Genomic DNA, 26238 nt, shown 5'->3' on the forward strand with positions numbered 1-26238 from the left:
CCTCGTCCGCCGGTCGCCCGGGATCAGATTGGCCCGCCATAGATATTTGCTCGCAGCTCGCTGGAGTTTGGTCATCTCGCCGGCAGTGCCTGCAACCTGCGTCGTGCGCGTCATGGGCCGGCGGCAGAGGCCGGCGGCTGCCTGGTTCCCGCAAGGTTCCCGCATCGGCTGCCTGGTGCCGATGCGCGGTGCCTCCAAAGAGGACGTCAAGAAAAAAAAAATAGTTACTCAAGCTTTTGTCAGTAGACAGTAGTAAAATTTAGACTAAGAGTAGTAGAATAACATGATTAAATCCAACCATCAATCAATTCCTGGACTAACCAAAAAAAAAAATTAAACTAAGGAAACCAAATTGAAAGGCGTTGTCCTCCAATCTAGACCGGGTTTAATCGGGATTTATTTGATTGGGCCCTTTTCGCAAAAAGGCTTCAATCGGGCCCAGGCAGCTGCTGATTGCCCGGCCTTTCAGGTCAAACATCCATTATTAGCCCACTAGCTGCAGGGAAGTCAGCAGCCCGCAGTTGAAGCGCCGGGGCAAACCGCCGACTCTCCTCAGCCTCTCAAAAAAAAAAGGACTCGCCTCAGACGACGCCGCCAAGTCCGGCGAGCATGGGCGCCGCGGCGGCCGACCTCGAGGCGCGTCAGCTCCGCATCCTCGCCCGGGTCGCGGACCTTGAGCTGGCTGCGCAGCAGCGCCGCCTCGGGGCGCTCTCCATCGCCGCTGCGCCGCCCTCGGAGGACGGCGCGGGGGCCACCGAGGCGCGGCTCTCGGCCCTCCTGGCCGCGCGCGGCGTGCGGGACTTCGCGTTCCGGCGCGTGCCCGCGGACTACTACGATCGTCCCCTCGAGGAGCGCCGCGGCCTCCTCCGCGCCGACTCGGTCGCTCAGCTCTGCAAGAGCATCGTCATGGTACGGTCCGTTTTCCCTTCCCAGTTTCCATTTCCTTGAGGCCATTTCGTCGAGCACTTGGCCTGTCTAACTGAGTTAGGTTTGCTACAGTTACGTCGATGTGTCATTTCTTAGAGCGATTGGTGTGATTATTGGTAGATTTAGAGCTGCATTAGTTGTTAGTAGCTTGTGGAATATGAAGGGGATGATGTTTAGACTAATTGCTTCTGGACCGTTAAATGTGATACGATTTGTAGGTTGGAAAAACGCTAGTAATGTTTGGATCTTTAGACAAATAATACTTGATTACGGTCAATAAGACTATTGCTATCTTCAATTGTGAGTTTGTAATGTTCTCTACCATTGGCCATTTTATTATTGTACATATACGTTGGGTGGGTGCTGTTGTAGCTGATTTGTTTCAGGATGAACTGCTCTAGTTTTGAGTTTTAGTACATAGGTGATTTGCCGATTTCATAGCTCATACGATTCTAGTACCTGTACATAGGTTAGCTAATTTACCGATGATATAGAGTTGTTGCAATGAACAATGAACAGCTCTTTGTGGGCTGCAACATGCAAATAGTGTGTTGGTTTGTATTAACTAGTCACTTCTCAGTTGAGATCAAGCAATGATGAAGAATTAATACCAGGTCCCCCAATAGTCTAGTCTCCCTCGAAACCGACTCCGCCCAGCTATCTTCCAGGCGGTGTTTACCCTAATGAATTACGGTTCATAACAATTGCCGGCACAATAGTTAGTTGGTGACATAGTAAAGATCCTGAGTTATTCTAGTTGTTGGAATGGTAATTATAAATTGGCAAGTGCTTGGGTGGAGAATGAGTGGTAGTGGAAGTATGTTCTCTTTTCAGGTTCAGATAAAGGACATAGCAGCTGTTTGTCTTTCATTGCACATAGGCTGATATGCCGCTTAGTTTACGATGTCTAGGCTGGCGAATATATGTGCTATGTCATGAACTATGACAAGTTGGCAATGAAATTTGTTATTACATTCCTGGCTTAGCAGATTACCACCACCAAGCTTATCAGAAGTTATTATTATTTTGTTTATTTACTAGCATTTTCTAATGTTTATTATGTAAATGAATAATGTATAATTGCTTGAGTCTATTTTCCTAGCTTAGCAGATAACCACCGCCAAGGCTCGATTTTTGGTGGAAAACGTTGTTTGCTAATTTGTTGATAAAAAATTCATTAATGTGGTGTAGCATTGTTTTACAAAAAGATTGAGCTTGTAAGTTGGGTTATTAATCCTTTATTGTTCAAAGGAGGAAGTTTTTAATCCAGTTTTGGTGTTCGCAGATAATGGCTGCTATCTGTTTTGTATGTCATACAACTATTAGAAGATGAGGCTCATTCTTAGCGACATGGTTGTGCTTCAAAGAAGACAAGGATAGGCCAATATGGCTGTGCCTTTACAGGATTCTTTTAGATGAGTCCCACTTAAATATTTGTGCAAAATATAATTGATCTTTTAAATTGCATTGACCTTATTTGAATTCTACACTATTTGAGAATCGGAGATGCAATCTGAAATATAGTGGTTAGTTCACTGCCTATCTGCTTCAAGTAGTATAGGAATGTTGAGGGGATGAGTGCTATTTTATCTTGGGAGCTATACATAATGATTTACTTCCTAGGCATAGAAGTATAGAACTACAGTTAATGGTCATTTCTCAAAATCTAACAATAATTTTTCTTGAACATTAGTTGTGACGAATTTATCTTTTTCTTTATTAGGTGAACACACAAGCCGCTGCAGATGTAGTTGACTGCAGCAATCCAAAGAATTCAAAATACTATGTCGTTGTTGTTCAGGTAAGCCTTAAAGTTCCAGAGTGCCATTCTGAATTTATAACCTTATATTTATTTTGACAAAATGTATATCCTTGCAGTATATGGCACGGCTCAACGCTGAAAACATCAAGAACTTCCTGTACGAACTAAATGAGAAGCAAATACCAAAAAAGAGATTTAACAGTAAGATTATTTACAATGGAACTGAAGTTCTATTTTTATTCGTTTGTAGGCTGATATGAGTATTGTGCTCCCTTCGGCTTTTACCAAATATTTGTACCCTAGGCTCCTCTCTTATGATGTACAAAGTCAATAGAGTGCATTCACACGGTGTACCTCATTTCTTGATGCTATAGAGAAGGCAGGGACTATTTCTTATCCTATGTGTTTGATTGTCTCCACATAGAGCTCCTCTGTTCACTACAGGGAGTTCTTCTAAACATATATTGCCGTCGTCGAAGATGTAGAAATGTTCTAAATCATGTACAGGTTGCAACGATCTTATTGCAGTGGTGTTGCTGAGGAATGGAGAGCTTAACCTTGATGATGAAAAGATGTTAGATGCACGACTAATACATTTCAGTGAGGTTTTTTTGGCCTTAGTAACTTTCACTACGGGCACAATTTGTCTGTATTCATGGCCAGAATGCCGGCTATTCTTCTGCCCTTTACTTGATTGCTGTTGGTAGGAATTGACATAAACCTGCTTCCAGGCCACAGCAAGTAGTGGGTTCTACTGATTTCTGAAACAATGGTGCATGCCATACTTTATATATGCACTGTAATTCTGCTTTTTCTGTATTTTAGACAGTTCCATTGCCTACTGATAAGGATTGATGTTTACCATAGTCCAGCATTAAATGGCGGCAAGCCTACTATTGCTGTCGTCTGAAAGTGACCTTGCTGTTTACTTGTTTAATGCAGTGAGGTTGGCACCAGAAGAGGAGTCACACAAGCTCACTGGGTTTGTGCACAACGCTGTCACATGCATCGGGATGGAAACAGACATACCGGTAATATAAAGTTGTAGTTACAGTGTAGCTATTGAATTGCGAAGATAATGGAGATGTGTAGTTCGCATGGTATTCTGTACTAAACATCTTATTTAGCTTTTCCGGTCTTATGGCTATGGTCCTACTCCAGTTATTACTCCATAAAGAGGGAATGAATGGTAGAAGTGAGCCAATAGATAGATGGTCCTACTCTAGTTACATATGAGTAAACCTGTAAATGCATGGTAGCAATAGCCATAGATAAGATGGTTAGAACTCTCAGCTGCGAGTATGGAGACAACATTTTGTCTTTTTTTTTCATTGGAAAGAACAGGAGGGGTCAGGCCTTTACTAATACTCCCATCGTTCCAAAATGTAGGCCATTTTAGTTTTGTCATAATTCAACTTTTGTAATTTTGACCAAGTTTATAGAAAAATATAACATCTATCTACTATACCAAATAAAAAGAAAGTTACAGGAAATCTAGCCAATTACTAATACCAGGGATATAAAATTAGCTTTCGCACTTTGGATAAAATTTTGTCAATTTGATGCTTTTGGTATATTTTTATGTAGACTTGCTCTAAATGTAAGTCTTGTTAGTGAAACTATAAAATTAGCAAGTTGTTTGATGCAAAAGGCTCCGCAGGTTATCATTGATGAAGCTATCACCAAGTTGGATGAGGATTTCTTCTGGCTGGGTGGTGGTGAAGTTGACCTCAAGCTCGGGATGCGAACCTCACAATTCCTAAGTGCCTTCAGTCCATTCGTTGTGAAATGCAGCTGATGGTGATCCGCAACGAAAAGAGAAGCTTCTGCTCCATTTGGTTCTAGGGAACTTCCATGGACGCATCACATGTAGAAGCACACCGCACACCACAATAGATTTTGCTTGGATCTGGGGTTGGGATGTCTGTCTTTTTTGGAGCAGGCTATCCCCTTCCAATTGCTCGCCTCGCATTGTTTACAGCTGACTGTTGGTAAGATTGATGTAGTGGAGGGGACATTCTTGGGAAGGTTGAGATATTTGCCACAACTAGGCATATAATAATACTCTTTGCAGTTTGTGCCAAAAAAAAATCACATTGGACACCCGTGTGGTTACATGGTTTAGTCATGGTAATTTATCTGAAAGATGTACTGACAGTAATTTTCCACTTTTATTTCATCATATTAAGCATAAAACTAAGATCATATATCTGTTGTGCACACAACATGAAAGCAATAGCAACTGAATGATTTCGGCTGCAATAATGTGCAATTGGAGAGGCGCAAGAATAGAGTGAGATACGGTTGTGAACTTATGAACACGGAGCATGAACAGTTGCCTTAGCTGTGCTAGTTGTGAACTGGGATCCATTCAAACATTTAATTCTCGGTCTTCCTATACAACAGCACAAGATGTGCTGAGATCAAGCAACTGCACAGCTGCTACTAACCACGCTGTACAACAACTTTGACCACCAGGAAAGAGGCCAGACTGAGCGAACTACTGTTGTGTCGCTTGCCTGCTTGATGCACTCGATCCCTTGTCACTGCTACCTGTTATGAACGGCCGGTGCTGGGTGCGCATCTAGGTAGTCCATGGCTACTAGGGCTTCTGCGGTGTAAGCCGTGGTCACGTTCGATCCTACTTGTTCGCTGTTCGACTCCGCTCCTAGCACCGACCGCTCTCGCAAGCTCGACCTCACCACCTACACAGCAAGACAGAAAATGTTTTCCTATATATCATTTCCTCGCAAATGCCTTGCAATGCCAAACTCTACATATGCTACGCATGTTGGAATCTGGAAATGCACATGCCACATACCTTCATCCATTGGAATCTTTTTCTCAAGGAGCCACGGCAAGAGTCACCTGCAAATCAGACGGCGACTTTCTATGAATGATCCATCAATCAAGGCGGCTAGCTGCAAGAAGTTTGTTCACGCATTACCGGCAAAAAACCTAATGATACACTGATACCGGGGGATCATTCTAATGTTTCATTGGAGCTAGATCCAAAGTCTACAAGCAACAAGCTAGGGTCAATTTCACAAGGGCAAGGCCAAACCATGCACACAAACAGATGAATATCGCCTAAACGGCAAGGCCAAGGACGACGTAAGGCGAGGAAAATATTTAAGGTAACTACATTAGAGTCACAGCATGATACATGACATTCCCTCATCGGTTATGATGCGGAGTGTGGGTTCTAGGTTGAGCGTAATCCAGATGGATTCCCTGATCGTCTTCATGCCAACGATGATGAAGCTGTTGCAAAACCCTAACGACATTTCTAACTACTACACCTGATGATGCCATTTCCTTCCTGGCCTCAGTCACTGCTTCGTCATCGGTCATTGATGATGCATCCAGCATGTTGCTTCCAACTGGAACCTCCGGTGAGTTGCTCATCTTCCCATTGGCAGCAAAATCATCATCTATTCCACCCTATGGAACAGAGAAAACATGAAAAGGAAAAATATTTTTAGGAAGTAGAAACCTTGACCGAATGGCGAAGCTGATAATAAATTCCATAGAATGATTTTTTTTAGGGGTAGAATGAATTGAGTTAGAATGTGAATAAGCTTTTTACCTTGGGTGGTGAGGGAGGCAGCTTGCTTGGGTAGTCCTTGCCATGAACACCGAGATGGCGACCTTCACAAGCAGTAACGTAGAGAGTTAGGATGAACACAACTAGGAGGACGGTAGTGGTGGTGCTTGGCTTTAGCTGCTCCTTGAGAGCTAGGGTAGAGCTCAGGCTAAACATGTAGGAGTGCTGTAATTGCTTGTATTGATCTCTTAGAAGACATGGATAGGTAATAAGCAGAGAAGAGGGCATGAAGGTAGCCACGAAAAGGACGAAGTATCAGAGAGGGTATGGTGTTTCGCGGCCCAACCTATACATATATATATATATATATATATATATATATATATATATATATATATATATATATATATATATATGCTATGTATCATCGTTCCAATGGGAGATAGAACGAGGAGAAAGATTCATAACCAAGTTGGTTTCGCGTCGTTTCCAATTGGTCAAAATATATACAAGTACATGTATTGGGGGGTGAAGGTACCGAGGTGTACGTACTCCAAAGTGTTCATCATTTCAAGTGGTTAAGGTTTGCACCTAGCCAAATACTTATGGCAAAAGTCTATTTTACCTCCTCCAACTATCACCAAAGTTTGGTTTTCCTCCTACAACTATAAAACCGGGTATTTCACCTCCCTCAACTTTTCAAACCGTCCATTTTACCTCCCTCGAGCGGTTTTGAAGACTGTTTGCTACAGTAACCGTAGTTTTGTCTTTTTCTTTTTTAAAAAAATTCAGTTGAATCTTTGAAAAATCATAGTAAATCACAAAAAAATCATAAAATAGAAAATCCAATTTTGTTGGACTCCACATGAGTAGATATACGCAGTGAATATATTATATGGTATACTTTAGTACAATTTTTTTACTGTAACTTTAGATATATATATTTTTCTGTAATTAATTTATAGCTACAGTTTTCGTCGTCCCATTATGGTGAAATTTTTATGGTGGGCTAATCATTATATGATTGAGCTGTAGTAAAATTTTATGATTATTAGATCATGTATGACTGAGTTATAGATTTATCTATAGATTCGTCTAGATTTTTCTATAGATTTATCTAGTTTATATAGATAAATCTATAGATCAGTCAAACATGATCTAATAATCATAAAATTTTTACTACAGCTCAATCATATAATGATTAGCTCACCATAAAAATTTCACCATAGTGGGACGACGAAAACTGTAGCTATAAATTAATTACAGAAAAGTATATATATCTAAAGTTACAGTAAAAAAATTGTACTAAAGTATACCATATAATATATTCACTGCGTATATCTACTCATGTGGAGTCCAACAAAATTGGATTTTCTATTTTATGATTTTTTTGTGATTTACTATGATTTTTCAAAGATTCAACTGAAATTTTTTAAAAAAGAAAAAGACAAAACTACGGTTACTGTAGCAAACAGTCTTCAAAACCGCTCGAAGGAGGTAAAATGGACGGTTTGAAAAGTTGAGAGAGGTGAAATACCCGATTTTATAGTTGTAGGAGGAAAATCAAACTTTGGTAATAGTTAGAGGAGGTAAAATAGACTTTTGCCAATACTTATTATACATATGGGATGCTCTTATTTTATTGAATTTATTCTAGAATTTAACAAATATTTTATTTTAGAGTATCCATCGACAACAATGTGTCTATGGTGACTTCCTCAATTATTTATCGGTCCTATTTTTTAATTGAAGCTGCTCATAAATGTAGGGCTGTGTGCATATACGTGAGTGTATACAGTGGCGGATGCAGGATTGGACTCTAGGGGGGCTCTTCTCTTCTTCTACTTCCCCTTCCCTCTTTCTTCCTCCTCAAATTTGTATGGGGGGCTTGCGGGGGCTCTAATGGAGTTCCTGGGGGGAGGGGGCCCCGCACCTACACTGGCTCCGCACCTGAGTGTATACATCTGCGTGGAGATTCATATTTTTTGACTATTCTAATGGGGGTGAAGGAAAAGTTTCTTAGCTTGGGACTTTTTTCGCGTAAATATGGTTCACAAATACGATTTTGGGAAGATATATGGCTGGGCAACCGGACATTGAAGTCCCAATTTCCTTCTCTGTTTAACATTGTTCGCCGACGACACGCTACGGTAGCCGAAGTGTTTAGCACCACACCACTAAATATCTCCTTTAGGAGCGCTTTGGTGGGGAATAAACTAGATGACTGGCTCCGTATAGTGGATATGTTGTTGAACATTAATTTACAAGAGGGGAAGGATACCTTCATTTGGTCCCTACAAGCTAATGGCTGCTTCACGGTACACTCTATGTATAAAAATCTTGTTAATAATGGTATAAAGGTTACACAAGAAATTTGGCATGCAAAAATACCTTTAAAGATTAAAATCTTTATGTGGTACTTGAAAAAGGGGTGTGTTACTTACAAAGGATAATTTAGCTAGGCGAAATTGGTTTGGAAATAAAGTGTGCAGCTTCTGTAACCAGGAGGAAACTATCCAACACCTTTTTTTATTGCGCTTACGCTAGATTTTTTTGACGTGTTATTCAATTAGTTTTTGGTTTAGCACCACAAAAGGATGTTTATGATTTATTTAATCATTGGTTAAAACAAGGGGGTCGTAAACTAAATTTATATTTATTGACAGGCATATCAGCTATGTGTTGGGTGATTTGGCTCTCTAGGAATGATATTGTTTTTAACAAATGTCAACCGAAAACTTTTTTACAGGTTTTATTCAGGGGAACGTAATGGTTACGCCATTGGACACAGTTGCAGCGCAGTGAAGATAAAAAAAGAGGTTGATTCAGGCATGTCGTTTGCTGGGGATGTCGGCTCTTTGTTTCTTCACATCCCATGGATGGCCTTTTAGTTTACGGATTGGCTTCCAATAAGCATGCTTCATACTTTAATTACATCGTAAGAATATGGTGTGGTTGCTACTGTTTGTAATAAGGTTAGTCTGATCCCTCCTTGACGAGGAGGGTGAAGCCGGATAATCTTTTCATTATCTAAAAAAAAAGTTGATCGGATTCTATTGGACCTTGATGACATTCAAAAGTCAAGTTTACTTGAGGCAGATATGTATTTGACAGTATATGGATGTTAATGACATGCATACCGTCCCAAGTTAGAACAGACCATACATACTCTTTAACTAAAATGGTTGTGGATCTTTGATTAAGCAAAGGGAGTTGGGATCAGCGCATCAAAAGCAAGGAGAGGGTTCTCTTCTCGCGAAGGACCACCATCCCTTCCTAGTCCAGGATGGAAGAACTCGGCGTGTTTCATAACACTATCTGCCGTACGAAAGATCTGTCGCCGATGGACGAGCGGCGGGGGCGCATTGCGGAGCCATCTACTCAACCGCACATGAATGTCTCGATCCGTCCGTCCCCGTCCTTGAGGCACCGCGCGCGTAGATTTTGTGCGCGTCGCCCTTATGACACGCAGTGCGATCCACTGTTTCGGGCAAAAGCTTGGAGAGGCTTGGAGCAGGTCCGTAGCATCGAGCCGATTAATCTACCGGGTTTCAATCGCCTCGATGTGACCAAGTTGGCATTCTTAGGTTGTGTTTAGTTGGTGAAAATTTTTAGATTTGGCTATTGTAGCATTTTTATTTGGTAATTAGTATCCAATCATATACTAATTAGGCTCAAAAGATTCATCTCATCATTTCCAACTAAACTATACAATTAATTATTTTTTAAAATTATATTTAATGTTTTATATATGTGTCAAAAAAAATTGATGCGACAGGGAATCTTGAAAATTTTTGAGAAGGCCTTAAGCTCGAATCTACTGCAGTTCAGCTCGCCGTTCTATTTTACTCGATGTATTGCTTCTGTTGCAGAGCTGGTAGCTTCGGCTGATCGATTCGTCGACATGGACATGATGAACTTAAGGACTCCTCCGAAGGCCGCCGACCTCGCTAGCTGAAACAATATTTTAATAAGTGAACAGTGCAACATGCATCTAGTTAGTGCTGCAGTTTTCACTAGCGAGAATGCTCCTCTCCTCACACACACGGAACCAAGGCACTGCTACTGCTGCGCCGGCCAGCGATATCGCACTTGCTGGCTGCAACAACTAGAGAAGGTCTAAGGGCAGCTCCAATGTGTCTCAAGAGGTGCTAAAAGGATAGAGAAAAGAATTGAGAAGGTGCTATATATTGGAGTGCTGGTGCTAGCTTAGCAATCTCTAGTATTGGTATTTTATTTGGGCACCCGGTGCTAGAGGAGAGAGAAGGGGGAAGGTTGCGGCTTGAGCCCAGCTTCATCCATGGATGGGTACAATAAAGTGTTATATATTAAAGTAAATTTTGCTAAGCTAACAGAAATGATATGGCACAGCCTTAACACTCCCTCACATTCCATACATTGGAGTTGCCCTAAGGATTTTTCTCCCCTGCAATGCAAAGTTGGTCTGAACGCTGAAAACAAACAGATGCGGCTAGTGCCACGCTCTAGAGAGCGCGCAGGGTGGCGGCAGCGCCGATCGCCGTGCGCGCGCGCGTGCGGTGGGGCCGGCCGGTTTGCTTGGCGAGGCAAAAATGGCGCTGGCTGGCTGGCTGGCTGGCTGGCTGGCGGCGTTGGCGAAAGTGCCGGGGGAAAGGGAGGACGGGCTGGGCTGGTGCTGTCGCAGGAAGAGCTAGCGCGCGCCTGCCCCGCCGCCGTGTCGGCCGCGCGCCCGCACGCCTCGCCAGCCGTCCCACCCCCGCGCTGGCCGCTCCCCGTTGTCGTCCGGCGCACGCACACGCACCACCACCACGCCCCTGTCGGTAGTCGCGTCGGTTCCGGAGCACTCCCGGCAGCAGCAGATCACGCCGCGCTCGTCCCAACTGAACCTGCTGCGCTCGTGGTTAGCCGTCGGTCAGAGTTGGCATCCCCTCGTGGCGCCGCCGGCGCTGCTGCCGCGGGTTCGGAGTGGGCCGCGTGGTAAAGCGCCGGGCGAGTCTAGTATAGTGCCACCGAAATCGCAGCGGATCTGATAGGATACGCCAGGCAGCGATGATGAACGAACGGGCGGGCGGGGTGGTTGGGAGTATTTTGACTAGCCGGCGGCTTCAGCAGTTGGGCCGGGCGTGACAACCCACCAAAGTGTGGGAAATACCCTGCAGGCCAGCCCGGACCAACTCTACCTACATTTCGGGCCTGGTTTGAAACCGTACCAGAAGCGGCCCAGTTACATTTACAAACCCCAGCACGCCTCCCTCCCCTCTCCCTCGCTCAGCAGTCAGCACTACCTCCCTCAAAGAAAAAAAAAGCAGTCAGCACTACCCTTAAAAAAAAACCCTCAGCAGTCAGCACTGAGCACTGTGCATCGTCACTACTAAAAAAGAGAGAGAGGTGCCACATCCAGTACAGCAGTACTAGAGAACAGGGGACTAGCGAGGGATGTTCATCATCGTGATCATGATCTAGGGCCCTGTTTGGATGGAGAGGTAAAATGGGTAAAAGGGGTAAAAGTATCTACTTTTTACCTCAAACATCCAAACATGAGGTAAAACTTGTTGAGGTAAATGTTTTACCCCTCTTTTTTCCTTTACCCCTCTTTAGGTGTTAAATGGGGGTAAAATGACCAATTAAATGTTATTCTCCAACCATATTTGCCCCTAATCCAAACATCTTTATGAGGTAAAATTGTTGGGGGAAAATGGTTGAAATAAAACATTTGTCTTGAGGCAAATTTACCCCTCCACATCCAAACACGGCACTAGTACACCCACAACGCACTGTACGAGACCCACATGAACCGTGCTCCTGCTCCGTGCAGGGCAGCACCTCCTCCTCCTCCTCGGCTCTGCCATGTGCGACCGTCCAGCCCAGCGATCTCGCGCGTGCTGACTTGCTGACAGGAACGGCCAGCGCAAGGACATTCTGCCAGGCGCCAACGAATGCCGCACGCTGTTCGTGGCTATAATGTCAGTATTGCCCTTTTTCTCACGCCTGAAATTTATTTTAGATTTTCCATGTCCGAGAGAAATACAGTCATGACTGTGCAGGGACCGGGACTGGACAGTTCAACCGCACGGCTGCAGGGGAAGGGACCGCTCTCGCTGCAGGGGAAGGGAACGCTCTCCCCTGTTGGGACCACTGGGCAAGCAAAAGGAGAGGGAAGCAACCTTGGCAAACTCATCCCAGCTTTCCATCATTAATGCCAAAAGGTTTAGGAGCCAGTCCCTCATCTATAAATGGGAAAGAAACAGCCCAATGATCGCCTCCTTGAAAACTTTGTGGCCACAAACAAAAAACTCCCCAGGATTGGACATCGGTATCGTATCCCTCCCCAGAGTTTTTTTTTCTTCCCCTATTCCTCCCCAGAGCCAAGGAGGAGCAGCTCTTTATCCGCGTCGATGGGGACTTTTTTTCCCTAAATTTCGATGGGGACATTTTTGGTGTATGGATGGGGGGCATTTTCGGTCTGGGAAAAGAAATTTCAGGGGCATCGATGCTGCGGAAATTGGCGTGGGACCTGCTCGCGACCGTGACACGTGGAAGCCACATGGCTTGTTGAAGTTTTTTCTGTACGTCTGTTGTCAGTGAGACGAAATTGCCTGATGAGTACAGTATACCCCAAAAGAAAAAAGAACGAAGACGTCTCGGTAAACAGTAAAATCACCGAGCAATTTATGTATCCTGACGAGAGGAAGGGCATTTTGGTCAGATGAGGTAGCAGCAATGATAGCGCCAGTATTAGTTTGGGACCAAATGGCTTTAAGAAATTCTTTCTTTCCCCCACTATCCCTTTCTTTCTTTCGGGGTCTCTGGTTATTATTATTTCCTTTTGGACCCGGCCTCGGCCCCGGTCTCGAGCCGAGCCCCCTCTGGTCACAGTCAGTCCGGTTACTGTTCAAAATACTGTAAAAAGTGAGCGAGCTGACTGGCCGGGGCTAGCTAGAAAAATGGCACTGGATTCTCTGCCCCTGCAGCTAAAACGGTGCCAGGGCAGGGCAGGGCGTGCTGTGTTTCAAAATGTTCCGGTCCAGCGCGACGGGCCGGCCTCTGCCCGATAGGATGGGACGACGCCATGTGGCATGCGTGAAATGTTTCCTTTTTGGCGGTAAAAGGTGCCGGATTTTACAAAACTTTGTCTATACTTTGCGCCGATGTTCTTAATTGGGAATTTCGAGGTATTCAAGCTTTTACGTTTTCATATAAAAAAACTCCGCATCTAGTTTCCGGTCTCCAAACTCTAGAATTATGTCTTGTTAATCTAAAGACTGGTTGGTGGTGGTTTTGATTGAAGGGAGGGTGTTAATAGTGGAGTAAGGAGACGGTGCCACTAACCACAGATTGTGGAAGGGAAGTGTGATGAAACAGGTAAGGATTTCGTGATTATAGCAAATAATACGTAAGGAGATAAAAAAATGATACCAAGGTTCAAGATAGAGTAATAACACTTTTATGCTCCTTCCGCCTCTAAAATATATCGCACAAAGTCTATTCCTTTAGATGGTAATGAGGTTCATCTAATTAAAATAATGTCAAGTACCAAGTAACTATTACGTAGAGAAAGGTATAGAACCAATCAAAATGCTTAGAGTAGTTGCTATTTTTGTGTTTTAATGATTTTGCATTTTTGAAGGATCTTAGGAAACAGTGTGGTTCTCAATCACAACCGCTATAATTAATTAGGGTAACAAGATCATTTCTCACTACTAGTAATGTGTTTGAAATTTTCTAACAAACGGTATTCGTGGAATGTAGGTAGTACTTAGTTTTTCATGTACTAAATGTCCTAATGAAGATGGCATTATGTTGAATTCTTGGGACTGGTGCACTAAGTTTGGCATAGTTACATGTTTCCAGTTCATTGCCGTTCACCACAGTTTTTTGACTGAATTTACAACACGTTTTAGCGGCAAAATCTAGTAAGTTTAAAATGCATTAGCTCAGCATGAAACTCAGAGAAAGCCCGAGGGGTTGGTGATGAAAAAAGAACAGAGCGAAGCCCATGCTCCAAAGCCTAATTTGTTTTTCTACAGCCATGGCGACAGCTACTTTGCTCGCCAGACGTGAGGACAAAGGCTTCGGGACATGGAGGGTGAGCAGTAACATGTGGTCAAGACGTTTTCAGTTTTAGCCATACAGTACCCATGTCATGCTAGTCCACGGCGTAGACGTCACATGATTGGAGTCGCGCACGTACTGTTAACCGAACAAAACACTCGTCAAAGCTCCACCCCAACCCCAGAGATTTCGTGCAGTACATCGGCAATGACTGGCTAGCGTCAGTCCAATAATTTTGCTTTGCTTCAAGAATGGTATGGCTGTCTGCACTGGTACTTTTAAACGGTCCGCTACGTTATCTTTTCAAGATCCTTTAGGATCAATTTTAATGCACCGGGTATGCCATCGTCGTCCGCAGTGGCGGATCAGGATTGATGGACAGGAGCTGACATCATTCTTCCTCCTCAGCCTTCGTCTCCTTCTTTCTTCTCTTCTTCTTCCCCTCATTCCTCCCCTATTTTTTCTTGATGTGCAAGCACGTAGGGGGGCTCGCGCACCCCAAGCCCCCACGCTAGATCCGTCCCTGGTCGTCCACTATGGTCGTGTTTCCTCCTAATCTAGCGCGCTAGCGGATATCCGCTACGCCTGCGCCCGAGCCCACCTGCCTCCGCCCGCGCCACGCACCAACTGCCGTGGGGAGCTCCGACGCGCCGCTTCGACCCCTCCGCCCCACCGCCCGCTAGCCGGCGCTGGAGGTGATGAGGGCGCCCGCGACCTGCACCGCCACGGCGAGGTCGAGCACCTGTGGTGAGGCCAGCTCGAGCCGGAGCAGGGGCGCCGCCGCCGCGGCGAGCTCGAGCAGCAGCAGCGCCGCGGCAGCCATGGCCGCCCACCGCCATGGACCAGCTCGGGCAGGGAGGGGGAGGACGAGAGGGCGCCTCCACCATGGACGAGGACATGCCATGGACCCGACGCGCTCGCAGGCCACCTCCGCAGAGCTCGAGCTTGAGGGAGATGCCGCCTCGATCCACCCCTGCTCGCCGCCTCGAGTCGCGCCTGCTCATCGCTCGACCTGGCCGCTGCGCGCGCCACCGCGGACGCCACAACGGCAGACGTGCGCCGCCACCGCTCGCCGCGCGAGGCCTCGTGGGGGTCCTGCGCGCCTGGCCATGGCCGGGCTCCGTGCGGGTCTGCGGCCATGCGCTCACCGCCCGCCGTTGCGCATCGACCTCCGCCCCTCGACGACCTCGAGCTCGGCTCGCTCGCCCGCGCAGGCTTGCTGCACCTGCTGCGTCGTCGGCCCGGCGCAGGGCCGCCGCGCTCCACCCCGCATCGAGCAGCGCGCCGCCGGGAGCTGCGCGGGCTTGGAGCCGCGTCGCGCGGGGGCCGCCCCGTTGCTCGTGCGCGCGCACCGCCGACGCACGGAGCAGGGGCCAATGCAGAGAGGGAGGGAGGGGGCGGCGGCACCAGGGTAGCGGCGCGCGCGAGTGGGACAGAGAGGAGGGAGGGAGGAGAGAGAGTGTGGGAGGGAGAGGGATGGAGTGGGGGTAAAAAGGATAAAAATATTCTGAGATGTGGGTCGCACGTTTGGTAGTTGATGTAGAGTAAAGATATAGATAATGAATGGGTGCGGAGAAATTGTATATAGAAAAGAGAATCTTGATGACTAAGCAAGAATATTTTTTTTGGAGGATGAATATAGAGGACCACGAGTGCAGACAGGCTAAGGCCTTGTTTGGCTCCAGGACTTTTTTCAGAAGTCCCTATCACATCAAAAGGAATCTTACTATTTTATAGTATTAAATAAAATCTGTTTATAAATGTTTTTTGACAGCTGAGTGCTTTTTCGCGAGACGAATCTAATGAGCCTAATCAATTCATAATTTGCTACATTGATGTTACAGTAATCATTCGCTAATCATAGATTAAGATACCTCATTAGATTCGTCTCGCAGTTTAGCCCCAGGGTTCTCCAGTTAGTTTTATAATTAACATTTATTTAATACTTCTAAATACTAAAAAGTCCTAGGGACTTAAAAAAAGTCCCTGGAACCAAACAACCCCCTAATCTTGCTCTCCACACTGGCACACTCCACATAAATAGATATGGGTAAAAGTAAAAAAATAAATTCCTGGCTTGTAAAAGGTAAAAATACAGGTACTCTACTTAGAGTTACGGCAGATATACTAGTAAAACGTATAGGTAGGGAAAAAAGCGACGGGCAGATTGAAAACGATGGAGAGAGAGAGGAACACTTTTTTAAACCTTTTTTATGTTGCACGCATCCAGGGACGATTGCAGTAGAGAGAGCAAGAGCGTAGCAGCTTGCAGCAGGAGCAGGGGAGGAGAGAGAGAGAGCAGAGGCACAAGGCAGGCAAGGGCACGCGGTGCTCCTACTTGCCCCCACCTCCTCCCTGTTCTATACTCGCACGCCCCCCGTCCCCCACCCCATCAGACGCGCCGCGCCAAGAACTCCCCCTAGCCACCAGCCATCCCCGGGTTGCGCCGCGCTGCCTGCCCCCCCAGATCTCGCCGCCAGATTATGTGGGATTAGGTAGATGAGGGCGGCGCTGTTCGGTGCCGAGCGGAACGGGGCAGCAGACCTCGTCGGCGGCGGGAAGGCGCTGTTTTGGCCGGAGGGGAAGGCGAAGGCGCTGGTGGAGCCGAGGTCCGTGCTGGACTGCACGCGGAGCCCCAGCCCCAACAACTCCACATCGACGCTGTCGTCGTCCCTGGGCGGCGGCGGCGCGGACTCGACCGGCGTGGCGGCGGTCTCGGACAGCAGCGCCGCCGCCGCCGCCGAAGCCACCAAATGGGGAGCCTCTGGCGAGCACGGCGGCGGCGGGAAGGAGGACTGGGCCGCCGGCTGTGAGCTGCCGCCGATCCCCGCCGGCCTCGACATGGGGCTCGTCGGCGGCGACAGCTGGGACGCCGTGCTCGGCAACGCCGCCGCCGCGGGGCAGGACCAGACCTTCCTCAACTGGATCATTGGGGCCGCCGGCGACCTGGATCAGCCGGGGCCGCCGCTTCCCGTGCACCAGCAGCCGCTCCTCGACAATGCGGGCTTCGGGTTCCCTGCCGCGGACCCTCTGGCCTTCTCGCTCGATCCCCATCTCGGCGGCGTCGCCTCCGACATGTCGTCTCCGGGTGCTGTGTCGCACAGTACCAACAGCGGCGGGGGCAGCAAGGCGTCCTCAGCTTTCGGCCTCTTCTCGACGGAGTCCGCCTCCCTGCAGCCGCCGCCGCCTCCGGTGCTGTTCCACGAAGGTATCGACACAAAGCCCCCTTTTCTCGGTGCGCAGCCGCTCGGCCCCCTCCTCCACCAGTTCCAGCACCATCCGTCGCCCGCCACAACCTTCTTCATGCCGCTCCCATCTTTCCCAGATCACAACCAGCAGTCCCCACTCCTCCAGCCTCCGCCCAAACGCCATCAATCCTTGGGAGATGACCTCTATCTCGCCAGAAACCGGGCGGCGGCGGCGCAGGGTCTCCCCTTTCCACCACTGCATGGCCCTGCTCCATTCCAGCTCCAGCCTTCGCCGCCGCCGCCCCATGGGGCGATGAAGACGACAGCTGCGGAGGCGGCGCAGCAGCAGTTGCTGGACGAGCTGGCCGCGGCGGCAAAGGCCGCCGAAGCCGGCAATTCCATTGGCGCGCGAGAGATATTGGCGCGGCTCAATCACCAGCTTCCCCCGCTTGGGAAGCCGTTCCTCCGCTCCGCCTCCTACCTCAAGGAGGCCCTCCTCCTCGCGCTCGCCGAAGGTTACCACGGCACCTGCCGCCTCACATCACCACTGGAAGTTGCCCTCAAGCTCGCGGCGTACAAGTCTTTCTCTGACCTGTCGCCCGTGCTCCAGTTCACCAACTTCACGGCAACGCAGGCGCTTCTTGACGAAATTGCAGGCAGCACGGCTTCCTGCATCCATGTCATTGATTTTGATCTCGGCGTTGGAGGCCAGTGGGCATCCTTCTTGCAGGAGCTTGCACACCGCCGCGGCGCAGGTGGTGCAGCTCTGCCGTTCGTTAAGCTCACTGCCTTTGTATCAGCTGCTTCCCACCATCCACTGGAGCTGCGTCTTACCCGGGATAACATCGCACAGTTTGCTGCAGACCTTGGAATTGCCTTTGAGTTCAATGCTGTCAGTGCGGATATGATCAATCCTGCGGAGCTTATTTCTACCACTGGTGATGAAGTTGTAGCCGTTGTCCTCCCTGTTGGTTGCTCTGCTCGTGCACCACCGCTGCCGGCAATCCTTCGGTTGGTGAAACAGCTTAGCCCTAAGATTGTGGTTGCCATAGACCATGGCGGTGATCGTGCTGACCTTCCGTTCTCGCAGCACTTCTTGAATTGCTTTCAGTCTTGTGTGTTCCTCCTTGATTCACTCGATGCTGCTGGCATTGATGCTGATTCTGCCTGCATGATTGAGAAGTTTCTGATTCAGCCAAGAATTGAGGATGCGGTGCTTGGGCGGGGCAAGGTGGACAAGCCAATGGCATGGAGGAGTGCATTTACAGCTGCTGGGTTCGCAGCTGTTCCGCCCAGCAACCTGGCGGAGGCACAGGCCGACTGCCTCCTGAAGCGGGTGCAGGTCCGTGGCTTCCATGTGGAGAAATGTGGGGTTGGGCTGACTCTCTATTGGCAGCGCGGCGAGCTTGTCACTGTATCGGCGTGGCGGTGTTGATCAGCAATCCGCTCCTGTGCCTACAATGTTTCACCACCATTCGCTGGCATCTTCAACTCAGTAATGTGTATTTTGTCTTGCAATTAAATGTTGCAAAGAAAACTAATATCATGGTATTGAACACTCCATGTTGATTCTCTTTGCAGCTTATTAGCTAGAACTAGTGGGTTTAGCAATGTTGGTGCTAGTGTCTTTAGTGTAATGATGTTGCTCTAGGTTTTTACCATGCTTGCTCTCTGCTCACTCAGACATTCTCATGTCATTTGAAACACTGCTTGTGAAGAGAGGGTATAATTAACCTATCAAATGTTTCTGTGGTACAGATTAATATGTGTTCCTATTTCTTTATAGCTGTGCCTATTCTTATGTGTTTTCATTGTGCAGTTCAATCGTTATGGACCAACTTTAATGCATCCTGTTATGTTATCTGCAATTCACTTTCACATTGCTGATCCCATCCATCGTCACAATACCAAACTATGGGTTTGGCTGTCATCAGACTGAAGCATTAAAAATACTCTTTATGGATAATTATTTCAATAGGTTACAGGTTAGTGTTCTGGTTTTGCTTAGAGTGTTAATCAGATATCAGAGTAGTTACATTATGTTTCAAGAAGAGAATTAGAGATTGTTTTGAATGTCCATTTGCTGATTTACACATTGCATTACCATTTGAGTTGTACATCATAATCATGCAGTTTGTCAAGTCCTAATACAGTATATAGAGGGATTATTTGAACATCTACAGTATACACAGAGGGATTATTTGGACATCGGCTATGGACCCCATGTTGAAGTTATCTTGAAATTTAGTTTTCTATAGTTGGGAGGAATTTCATGTTCTAGCTAGTTTTCATGTGAACTGTCAACTGTGACACCAGACTCGTCAAATAATGAGTCCTGTTCACACGACATGGTTTTGAGAAAGCTAATAAGGAAAGGAAGTAGTGTATTCAAGGTGTTACTTCAACAAGAATTAAAAAGAAAACAAATGACATCTGCAAGAATGTAAATTGCTACTTGTTCTGCTAATGTGCCAAACGTAGACAGCAAGCAACCCAAGCAATTCACACTTGACAAACCGTTCTGTTATATTTCCGCAACAGACTTGATGCCAGCAGGACACGGCAAGCACAAAAGACAACCACACACGTTTGTTCATGAGCGAAGGGCCAGATTTCCACTTGTCACCTTGTATAATGAGCAGCACAAGAAGTTTTTTCTCAGTGATGTGCTTATGTCAGCTTTCCGGTTGCCCTTGTTTGTGGCTCTTGAATTCTTGATGTTTCTTCTTTGCAAAGGTCTTGTGCCACCATTTGGTTGTGGAATGTATTGAGGGCCTCATTGGTTGGGTACCAAAACTTGCCATGCCAAAATGTGGTCATGCTAAAAAAATTTGGTACTTTTAGTTCGAATAAAAAAGGTATCTCATCATCTAAACTTGCCAATGTTTTGGTAAAAAAAAGATTGGTGTACCCACATTTTGGCATGCCCTAGCCAACCAATCAACAACCCTGACTGCCCTTGAACCAAATCACAAATTAGTAGTACCAGTTAGGGCATGCGTTAACGTTTGCGGGGCACAATAATGTATTATCTTTGACTCTTGGAGACATCTGTGTTCTTTTTTATTATCATCTACTGCCTGCCTAAACAACTCTGTAACACAGCTCTTATAAAAAAACAATGTACCACAGCCATCATGTGATATGTCCTACCTGTGATTAGAAAAGAAGTATTTGACAACTATTTTATTTTTAACTGGTTGATTAGAAATACAAATACCAGAAGAAAAAACTGGAAGGCCCGGACAAGAAACCGGCACGATTATTTCTATGGCCAGTTTCATCTCCTGCTCATGGCTCACATGGCTGTCTCCTCCTGACTCGATTTTTTTATTTTTAACCTTTTTTAAAGAATATTTTAATTTTAACCTGCTATGGATTTTATTTGTGCGGTATAGCCCAGTTTGGTCGCGCCATCTGTAAAAGCGCGACATGTAGCCTCTGTCACGCCATCCCGCTTGGCGCGCGACAGGGCTGCCACGCTGGCGGACCAACCCGGCGTTGCGCCAGCGGGCCGCTGACGTGAGCGAGCCTGTCGCGCCACAGGTAGTGGCGCGACGCTTCGTACTTGTCGCGCCAGGTCGGGTGGCGCGACAAGGATGCTCTGCCGTGCCAGCCTCTCTGGGCTGCATTTTAGCCGTCGTGGCGCGAGAGAAGAGGTTTGTCGCGCCACTCAGGATGGCATGACAAGCGCCTCACTAGCAAAAGTAGAAATCCAGATAGGATCAATCATCCAAAGCCATCCGGATTCACTCAACTTCACATGATCCATCTATCCATGTTCGTTGCAGTGAGTATATGCAGAAAATGGGGTATCAATATGATAATTCAAGACTTCATTCACTGCGTTCGGCAGGCTGGAGCTGGAGGCTGGAGCTGGAGTGCTGTGAGAGAAAAATACTGTTACCTGGCTGGTGGCTGAAGGCTGGAGGGATGTGAGAGGGAAATACTGTAGCGCTGGAGGCTCATCCACCAGCCGAACGCAGTGATTGAGTAGCTTCATAGCATCAGCAATGAATGTACTATGGAATATTTCCTTGAAATCAACTCAGATTTTGAGGATGCCTTCTAAACCATCTAGGTACAAAGAGAGCACATCATAACCACCAGCATCAGGCACCGATGTATTGCCTGAACAAAAGTCAATAGTCCTTCCGAACCGCTTTATAGTCGATTGCAGAATCATCTTACCACAGCAACTATACCCATAAGACTACCCGCGACCAGGCTAACTGACGAGTTCTTTTAACAGGCCAGATGTTGTATTGACAGGCAGACTCCCTCTAAGACATAACAAGTCTGAAAACTGCTTACTATTTCAATCCTGCAAAGATATGTGTAGAACTACTTAATATCCCTAAACCTCTCTCGCAGCCCAGAAAGGCTTTTGATCCATAGCCTCCTAAGTTCATATATATATCCAAAGCCCATTGACGAGCAGTATTCACCAAATCATTAGGAGAAGCTAAGGCATCAACCAAACCCAGTTCATGTGCCTCACCACCCTTGATTGGCTTAGATAGCTAGAAAGATGATATATCTTTTACACAAGCACACATAGTTTGTTACAAAGCTAGAAGCACAATAAGTTTAACACGAGCACAAATAGTCCTTCACAAGCACAAATGGTCCTTCACAAGCACTACTAGACCATCACATGCACAAATAGTCCATCACAAATTCTAATGTCGAGGGTCATTATAAATACGAATAGGTTGACGGCGGCCTTCTAGCGGCGGCGACGGCGTTGCTCTGGAGGGCTGAACGGTTCATTGCGGCGGCGTGCGCGTCCAGGCTCCGTGGGCACAACATTGGCGCTACCAACATCGGTCCTGTCACGGCCATGACGTTGCTGACGTGGAGGAGCCGGAGTCTGCACAGCCTGCACGGGATTATTGAACTTAGCATGCCGCATGGATCATTATCGTATTGTTTTTCCAAACAAATTGAGACTAAGTTTAGTTACCTTGCTAGATTCCCCCTGTGTCTGCGTGCCTGGAGGAGCATCGAACATCTGTGACATCCCAATGACCTCAAAGTCTGGGTCCTCCTCACCTGAGTCACGTTGTGTGTCGGACTCCTCGGATTCTTGAGGTGATCAAATACCTTTCCCCCTTGAAGCAGCACGGGAACCCGTTCTAGTGGTCGAACGAGAAGGGGTTCTGGCGGTCTCTTGACCGTAGTGAATAGGCGTCCGCCTGCTCGAAGAAGCGGCACGTGCACTTGAAGTTCCTGCAGCTTGTGGGCCAGGGGCGAATGCCTCGTCCGGCCTAGCAATGCAGTTGAGCTTTGCGGCCATCCGCTTGCAACTACGGCGGACTCTCTGCAAGATAGACGGATACATTACTCCTAATGTATTTTGAGAGACATGTTATAGAGTCAACCAAAGGATGGCTTACTAACCTCGGCAAACGCCCGTAGGTGTCCCCCACCGTTTCCTCCTTGGCTAGCATGTGCCATTGCGACACCGGCCTCGTTAGCTAGCCGGCCGAGTTGTTGTGCCTGAAACGACTAATTTAGTACAACATGAAATGGAACAACAATGTATAAAAGAAGTCTTACAAGAACTTAGTGCATGACATACCATGTAGTTTTGCAAAGGGGCCCTCTCCGGCTGAACTCCTGAGCGAGTGATATCATCGTACTCATCAACGATGTTATCATCATCGTCGGTGTCCTCGCGATCCTCTATAGGCTCAGTGGAGCGTGGAGGCTTGATTGAAACTCTTGACACTGAATATAGCCACCGAAGATAGTCCTTGTAATGGTTGTGCCTATGCGCTGGACCGGAATCAGGGTTCATCCTATGCCTTTGCTCCCACTGTCCAAGAGGAACCGCGTGTTTCACACACCAGTCATTTTCAGTGTATCTTTTCTTCCTGTCAATTCTGCAACAAATATGTAGTTGAAATATAAGGAGTTGCCGCGAGTGAGGAATCAGTAATAATTCAAAGTGAGTTTGACAAAAATTGTTGTTGCACCTCTGCAAAGCTTGGGAGGTTGAAATAGCTTTTGGGGGGAAGTCTTGTAGACGACCAAATTGTCTTTTCACACGATGGGGTAGGTGGAGCTCGACGGCGAAGAAGTAAATCAAAGGAACAACACTCCTCCATAATTCCTCATCTCGTGTGCACATGTCGCTGAGGCCCAAGTTCTCGAGCTCGTCTCTATCGTAGTGAAGCGTCCCCTCATAAGAGAAGACTTAAATGTGATACAAATATCAATCCCAGGAGGCTGATAACACATTTATTACAACAAACGGTTCGTCACCGTACAACTCTATGCGGTAATGGGCAGTGAAGCGCCACTATCGCGAGGATAACAACTAAAACCCACACAACGACATTAACTACGAAGAGGTCATCAGAGTCTTGCGCCATACGGAGCTTCCTGCGGGTGACCCTATCCACAGACAAGGTTGGGTGCAGGATGGAATCCCTACTCAACGTCTTCAGGAACGAAGTCTGGATCTTCCTCTGTAAAAATTAAGAATGAGGTGAGTACAAACATACTCAGCAAGTCCAACCACATTCACGGAGGGGGTATAAACAGAATTTAATGCACAGGGTAAATCAAGGATAAGGCTAGGGTTTAATTTGCGAAAAGCTAATTATTATGCAGGGGTTTATTTGAAAGAAAGGGGTTTTCAAAAGCAATTATCTTGCACTGAGTAACACGTAGAGTTGATCCACACAGGATCCCAGTTTTAAGTTGCTACCGGACTCTTTATCCGCCGTAGCACATGGCACAACTGCACTTTTCCAAAACAACTCACACCAACTCATCAATTCCCAAATGAAACACTAGTTGTGTGACCAAACTGTAACTCGCCCAGTACCGTGGGCACGGCTATTCGAATAGGTTTTACACTCTGCAGAGGTGTGCAAATTTACCCACAAGCGGGGTACCATAGCACGATCACCTTAGTGTCGGTGCAGATCCCAACGAAGCCATTACTCACCTTAGCTAGACCTGACTAGCCACCACGGGCTCCACCAAGGGGTCATCGACCTATCACCGATGTTTAACCGGGGCATTAGTCATACAGAGCTTATCCCTTCTCCTTGTCACCGGTTGCTCTCAGCTCTCCTGATGGCTATCAGACTAACTAGTGGGGTTTATGCTAAGCCGTTGCCCATACAACGGTCGAGTGGTTTGCACGATAGTGAAGTTAGACAAGATGACACACCAACTCGGTCCTTAATTGTGACAAGATAGATATCTCCCAACCTTGCTCAACCACACAGGTACGAGCACACCATTCGGCAATTCACACAGAAGTGCCATCCATCCCGTCTAAACTCATCTTTCGAAAATTCCACATTTTTTCCCTTCCCACACAGTCACACATTTTCTTTTTATAAAACAAGTTGGACCGTGTTTAAGGTCCTAAGCATTCTAGTAGTGATTAACGTCCAAACAAATCACATTCAGATATTAATCTAGGTGGTCAAGGAATGGTTATAACAAATCAAGGGGTGGCTATCCAACCATATTTTCAGCAGGCAAAACATATGCAGTTTTGTAAAATAGGCCAATAGGTTGTGTTTATAAAAATTGGGACAAAACATGCATCAAAGGGCGGGATTGAACTTGCCGTCTTCAAAGCCTTCCGGGAAGTCCTGATCGAGGTACTGTCCTTCGGGTTCGGAGTCGCGGTACTGGTCCTTGTTCACTTGCTCGCAGTACTGCTCGTCGATGGGTTCTCCCTCGTTCACACCGTGATCTACGATGCACACAAGCAAGCACACAATCAAGAAAAAATAAAGGTTTTATCGCTGAGCTCAAATCGGAAACAATTGAGATATAGGGATATGAGTAATATTTTTGGGCGGTTTTCTAATAGCATGGCCAAAATTATATTAGAAATGGCGGGGTAAAGTTTCAGGTCAATCGGAGGATTTTTTGGCGCATGAAATGACGAGTTAAAGAGGGGTTTAGGGGCTAAACCGGGATTCAGGGGCCTCTTTGTAAATATTCTCGGGGGTGAAAGGACTTGATTGTAATTTCTAGAAATATTTGGGACATACTAGAAAGGTGTAGGGGTCTATTTAATATTAAGTTTATATGGTGGAGGGCTAGTTCCCTAAATAAATAAAAGTGGAAGGGCCTTTCTGCAAAAGTGGCATACAAGGGGGAACTCTTAATAGAATAGAAGGAAAGGGAGGGGCTTTTTGGCAAAATAGCCCTTTCTTCTCCCCCTCCCTTCCCGCAGAACAGGAGAGGCGCGCCCGGGCGCCGGCGGCGGCTCCGGCCAGCGGCCTAGACCACGGGGGCGGCCAAGAGGAGGGGGAAAGGGGCAGGGAGGTGCGGGGGTTCGATCCCCCCTTGATTTCAGGGAAGGGGGCCCGTAAGGAGGGGTGCCAAGGCGACGAGCGGCAGCGAGCGGCGGCGACCGTGGTGGCGGCGCTGCAAGGCTCGGCGGCGGCCGGGGTTAGGGGGGAAAGGGAGAGGGAGGCGAGGAGGTCCTTTTCCCCTCCTTACCTCGGGCAGTGGCAGTGCGAGGAGGCGGCTCCGCGGTGGCCGGCGGGGCTTGACGGCTATGGTGGTGGTGGCGGCGTTGGGAGCTCGGGGAGGGGCTGCGCGATGGTGGAGGTGGCTGTGGAGCTCGGAGGCGAAGTGGAGGGCCTACTTATAGGCGTGGCGAGGTGGTGGGGCGGGCGGGGCGTGCTGGTGTCGGCCGGCGAGCTTCGCAGGACGCCTTTAATGGCGCTCGGGTCGCGGCGCGGCGGCGACGCGATTCGCGGCGGCACCAGGACGATGCGATAGCTCGGGCAGGTCCT

General features: G+C 47.3%; 3 protein-coding genes across 4 annotated transcripts; 2 read left to right on the forward strand and 1 right to left on the reverse strand.

The window, feature by feature from the left end:
• Nucleotides 1-509: 509 nt before the first annotated feature.
• Nucleotides 510-4885, forward strand: LOC120656716. Of its 2 annotated transcripts, none has more exons than XR_005667973.1 (5): nt 510-909; nt 2213-2728; nt 2806-2890; nt 3632-3720; nt 4350-4885. XR_005667973.1 is itself a non-coding variant. In XM_039934902.1 (5 exons), the coding sequence occupies exons 1-5, from the start codon at nt 610-612 to the stop codon at nt 4485-4487; spliced, it is 690 nt and encodes a 229-aa protein (XP_039790836.1). In that variant the 5' UTR covers nt 527-609; the 3' UTR covers nt 4488-4885. The 2 variants fall into 2 exon arrangements, 1 of the variants encoding a protein (XP_039790836.1); XM_039934902.1 differs by having other exon boundaries at nt 527-909; nt 2651-2728.
• An 11642-nt stretch (nt 4886-16527) lies between these two features.
• Nucleotides 16528-19240, forward strand: LOC120656717 (scarecrow-like protein 27). Its single transcript, XM_039934903.1, has one exon. It carries the CDS (start codon nt 16767-16769, stop codon nt 18888-18890), a length of 2124 nt encoding a protein of 707 aa, XP_039790837.1. The 5' UTR covers nt 16528-16766; the 3' UTR covers nt 18891-19240.
• Nucleotides 19241-22553: 3313 nt separating this feature from the next.
• LOC120653684 lies at nt 22554-23341 on the reverse strand. Its single transcript, XM_039931371.1, has 3 exons — nt 23040-23341; nt 22859-22957; nt 22554-22778 (listed from the first exon to the last, which is right to left on the reverse strand). The coding sequence occupies exons 1-3, from the start codon at nt 23256-23258 to the stop codon at nt 22554-22556; spliced, it is 543 nt and encodes a 180-aa protein (XP_039787305.1). The 5' UTR covers nt 23259-23341.
• Nucleotides 23342-26238: the final 2897 nt, after the last annotated feature.

The sequence above is a fragment of the Panicum virgatum genome, chromosome 1N, assembly GCF_016808335.1.
Source record: "Panicum virgatum strain AP13 chromosome 1N, P.virgatum_v5, whole genome shotgun sequence".
NCBI lineage: Eukaryota > Viridiplantae > Streptophyta > Magnoliopsida > Poales > Poaceae > Panicum > Panicum virgatum.

Coding starts and splice junctions, on each gene's coding strand:
- LOC120656716 (XM_039934902.1), top strand. CDS start 610: ATGGGCGCCGCGGCGGCCGACCTCGAGGCGCGTCAGCTCCGCATCCTC. Junction 2,891..3,631: donor ACCAAAAAAGAGATTTAACA/GTAAGATTATTT, acceptor TGTTTAATGCAG/TGAGGTTGGCACCAGAAGAG. Junction 3,721..4,349: donor GGATGGAAACAGACATACCG/GTAATATAAAGT, acceptor AAGGCTCCGCAG/GTTATCATTGATGAAGCTAT.
- LOC120656717 (XM_039934903.1), top strand. CDS start 16,767: ATGAGGGCGGCGCTGTTCGGTGCCGAGCGGAACGGGGCAGCAGACCTC.
- LOC120653684 (XM_039931371.1), bottom strand. CDS start 23,258: ATGAACCCTGATTCCGGTCCAGCGCATAGGCACAACCATTACAAGGAC. Junction 22,958..23,039: donor CCCCTTTGCAAAACTACATG/GTATGTCATGCA, acceptor TAGTCGTTTCAG/GCACAACAACTCGGCCGGCT. Junction 22,779..22,858: donor ACCTACGGGCGTTTGCCGAG/GTTAGTAAGCCA, acceptor TCTATCTTGCAG/AGAGTCCGCCGTAGTTGCAA.